The sequence below is a fragment of the Lactuca sativa genome, chromosome 5 (genome assembly GCF_002870075.4).
Source record: "Lactuca sativa cultivar Salinas chromosome 5, Lsat_Salinas_v11, whole genome shotgun sequence".
In the NCBI taxonomy this organism is placed as follows: domain Eukaryota; kingdom Viridiplantae; phylum Streptophyta; class Magnoliopsida; order Asterales; family Asteraceae; genus Lactuca; species Lactuca sativa.
Window position 1 is genome coordinate 25761613 of NC_056627.2, and position 3456 is coordinate 25765068.

Below are 3456 nucleotides of genomic sequence, written 5' to 3' on the forward strand. Positions count from 1 at the left end.
ATACTTACTAATGAAGAAGAAAAGTCTTGGAAAAAGCATCCGATATAAATCGGAATTGAAAGAGAGAAGTTGAGAGAAAAGTGTTTGCTCTTCCGGTGGAAATGAGAGAAATGAGTGTGGATGAGGAGAGAGGGTGTGTTTTTCTAGATCTTAGAACGTGAGTATGGCTGTGAAATGAGTGGGAAAGGACATTAACATAACTAGGGATGGTGGGTAGGGGTGTGGTTGTGTGGGTTGGTCATGGAGTGGGTATGGGTGGTTGCTTGTGTCATAAAAAAAGAAAAGTCAACACTCCACCTCTTGTACTTCACCCACTCTTCTTGGATAAAATTTATCCCCAAAAACGTGATTATTTAATAAATATGGGGCCTTATATGTTAAAATAAAATTTTGGGTGAAAATCCCGCGTTAAAATGATCAAAAACGGGCTTAAAACGCAAAACTAGTCGAAAACCGGAAAGAAAAGGCGAAGTCTGCGAAGCCTCTCGCATGGGACCGAAGGTGGTTAGGTTCGGTCCTTAGAAGACTGGGACCGAAGGCGAGGGTGAGTCAGGAGGCGAAATGGAGCGAAGCTGATCAGAAGCGAAATGGACCGAAGGGTTCGGTTCGCATGCGAGGTTCGGGCCCGAGAGGAGGCTTCAGGTTCGGTCCTGGGGCTTCGGTTCTCAGCAGTTCGGTTCCTTAAGAGGACTTTCGGCCCTATAGTGTGGGTTTCGGGTCCTTAAGCATATTTTACTCATTTTTACCCCGTTTCAAGCCGTTTTTTACCCGGTTAAGGGTCGGGATGACCCGAATGATTTCAAAAAGTTACGGGAACTTTTGAAAGAGATTTGGGAGAGATTTCAAATAGAGAGAGATAGAGTGAAAACGATTGAGAGAGGTTTCGCTTGTGGTATTTTTGAGTGTCCGGCTTCACGACGCAAGGTCCGTAAACCCCGTTAAGCCATGTTTTAGTGTCCTACACACTCCCGATGAGTGTGCAATAGTGTTTTATCGCTTTGGTTCATTGTTTAGCACTATTAAGGCTAAGGAAATTTAAATTTCTCATTAGAATAGTGAATTGTACAGTGATTACATAACGTAAACCCTAATGTATCCGGGTTAATTGAGTTGACCGGTTTGACTTGTTGACTTTATTTGACTTTGACTTGACCGGAATTTGACGATTGTCACATTGTATTTTTTAGTCAGTCATTTTTATCGTGTTGTCTTGAGGAGTATTGCGATGCTTGTGATAAATTTGGCTAAGCTAGTTTACCAACCATATTCTTTAATATTATTGTACTTTGAAAATAAGTGGATTATTATACATTTCTTTTTATTTTTGTTTTTATGGATAGCAAAATAATGAAATTTTCGAAGAGAGTTTCGTCTGAGTCAACACCATTTGTTCTGAGTAATAATGGGATAACAAATTGTTCTGCTTTATGAAGGCCAACAAAATCTGGTTGACATGATCGAAGAAAATAATAAATAGTCAACATGGATCTACAATTAAGAAGGTATGCATCACATGACAAAACAAGATGGCCTTGTAGTGTGATTGGACTGGAATTGAGACTTACACTAATGTTAGTTAGACAAAAGTTTCAACCTTTTGTCTCACGCAAAAATTTAAAACAAGATGAGACAGGGGTTCACCCTCGATCTATTGTGTAAAAGTCATAAATGTCTTCCTTATATTCATCATTAAAACTACCCTAGAAAGCTTATCCAACCTTATTAGTGGGAATATTAGTAATATTTTATACAATTAAGAACATGTATCTATTTTTCATAAAGAAAATGTGGTTTTTGCAATCCTGTAAAGCTCAAAGAGAAGGGAGGTGGAGGTGAAACAAAGCCTTTGTATGAATGCTTTATAAGGGAATCCACCATGAAACTGGTTGTTGCGTGTAATGTAAGTGCCCGCATATTTAGTTATTTTTAAAATAAAATTTGTTAATAATTATTTTCAACATTTAGGATATGTGGATGGGCACTCGATTACTCTTTATAGATGTAAGGGACACTTTTACATTTTCAGATTGAAGAATTATATGGCAAAAAGATTACAGGGAAAGAGGAAAAATAAAGTCAACACTCAACGATCTTGCCACTCTTGTCCCCATTAGAATCTAATGTTAATATCCGTAAGCATCTAAAATCTAAATACAAGTTATTAATTAAATTGTGAATTATTTTTTATTGAATTTCATTTTTTTATATGATCTTGTTTCAGCTGTAGAGCATGCAGTAATTGGTATTTTTTGAATTTTTTTGAAAAATGATTAACGCATTGAATATGATTATTAATTATTATAGATTATGTATCATTATTCATCTCCACGGTTGCATTTGGTGAAACATGGTCATAGACATTTTAGTAATTTGGAAACGTTTCAGTCTGAATTAACTAAGTATGAACAGTTTGGCAAGGTTTCAGTCTAAATTTATAAAAAGATCATTAGTGGCATGTTGATCATGAGCATTTTAGTAATTTGGCGAAGTTGAGTCTAAACTAACTAAGTATGAATAGTTTGGCAATGTTTCAATCTAAATTTATAAAAAGATGATTAGTAGCATGTTGATCATGAGCATTTTAATAATAATTTGGCAAAGTTTCTTTCTAAACTTACTAAGTATAAGTATGAATAGTTTGGCAAGGTTTCAATCTAAACTTATAAAAAGATGATTAGTGGCATTTTTAGTTATTTGGCAATGTTTTAGTCTAAAAATACAAAACATGATTAGGGGCATTTTAGTAATTTGACAAAGATCTAAACTTGCATGTAATGTTTTAAAATTTTCAAGCTAAAAAGTTTTTGATTGAAAAATTGAATTCGTATCACAACCCTATTGTTTTAGATCTTATTAATATGTTAATTGATTTTCCATCAAGAACAATACAAAAAAAAAAGATAGAAATGGTTTCATTTTTATCTCTCATAACTAAAAAAAATTATATAATCATTTGAAAATAGAAATAATTGTTAACTACATCGGATATTCATAACAATATATATATATATATATATATATATATATATATATATATATATATATATATATATATATATATATATATATATATATATATATTATTTTTAACCATTATGATAAAACATCTATTTTTATAAATTAATAATTTTTTACGAAACATAGACTAGTTATACCTTTATATTTATTTTTTTTATATGTTACGGCATTTGATCAAAATTAAAAGTAATATTACAAATTCGATCTAAGAAGAAATTTAGAGCAATGCTCTTTTCTTAAAATCAAAATACGTAAATATTTTTTGTTGATAAAAAAGTTTAACGACTGAATTAGAATGCAAGCCAACCTATATACACATATACATATATGTATATGTGTATGTATATATAGATATACACATAGTAGCGGAAGTTATATCTAACAAAATTTCAGCTCTAATCATATCTCATATACAAGTAGGCAGTCTCTCTCCTCCCC

At 32.4% G+C, this 3456-nt stretch overlaps 1 protein-coding gene across 1 annotated transcript in view; it reads right to left on the reverse strand.

The window, feature by feature from the left end:
• Window positions 1-2123: 2123 nt before the first annotated feature.
• The window catches only part of LOC111914986 (protein TAPETUM DETERMINANT 1), a 5834-nt gene continuing 4501 nt past the window's right edge, over window positions 2124-3456 (reverse strand). Inside the window, 1 exon segment of the mRNA XM_023910687.3 lies at window positions 2124-2147. Within this exon segment, the coding sequence (XP_023766455.2) occupies window positions 2124-2147 (24 nt within the window).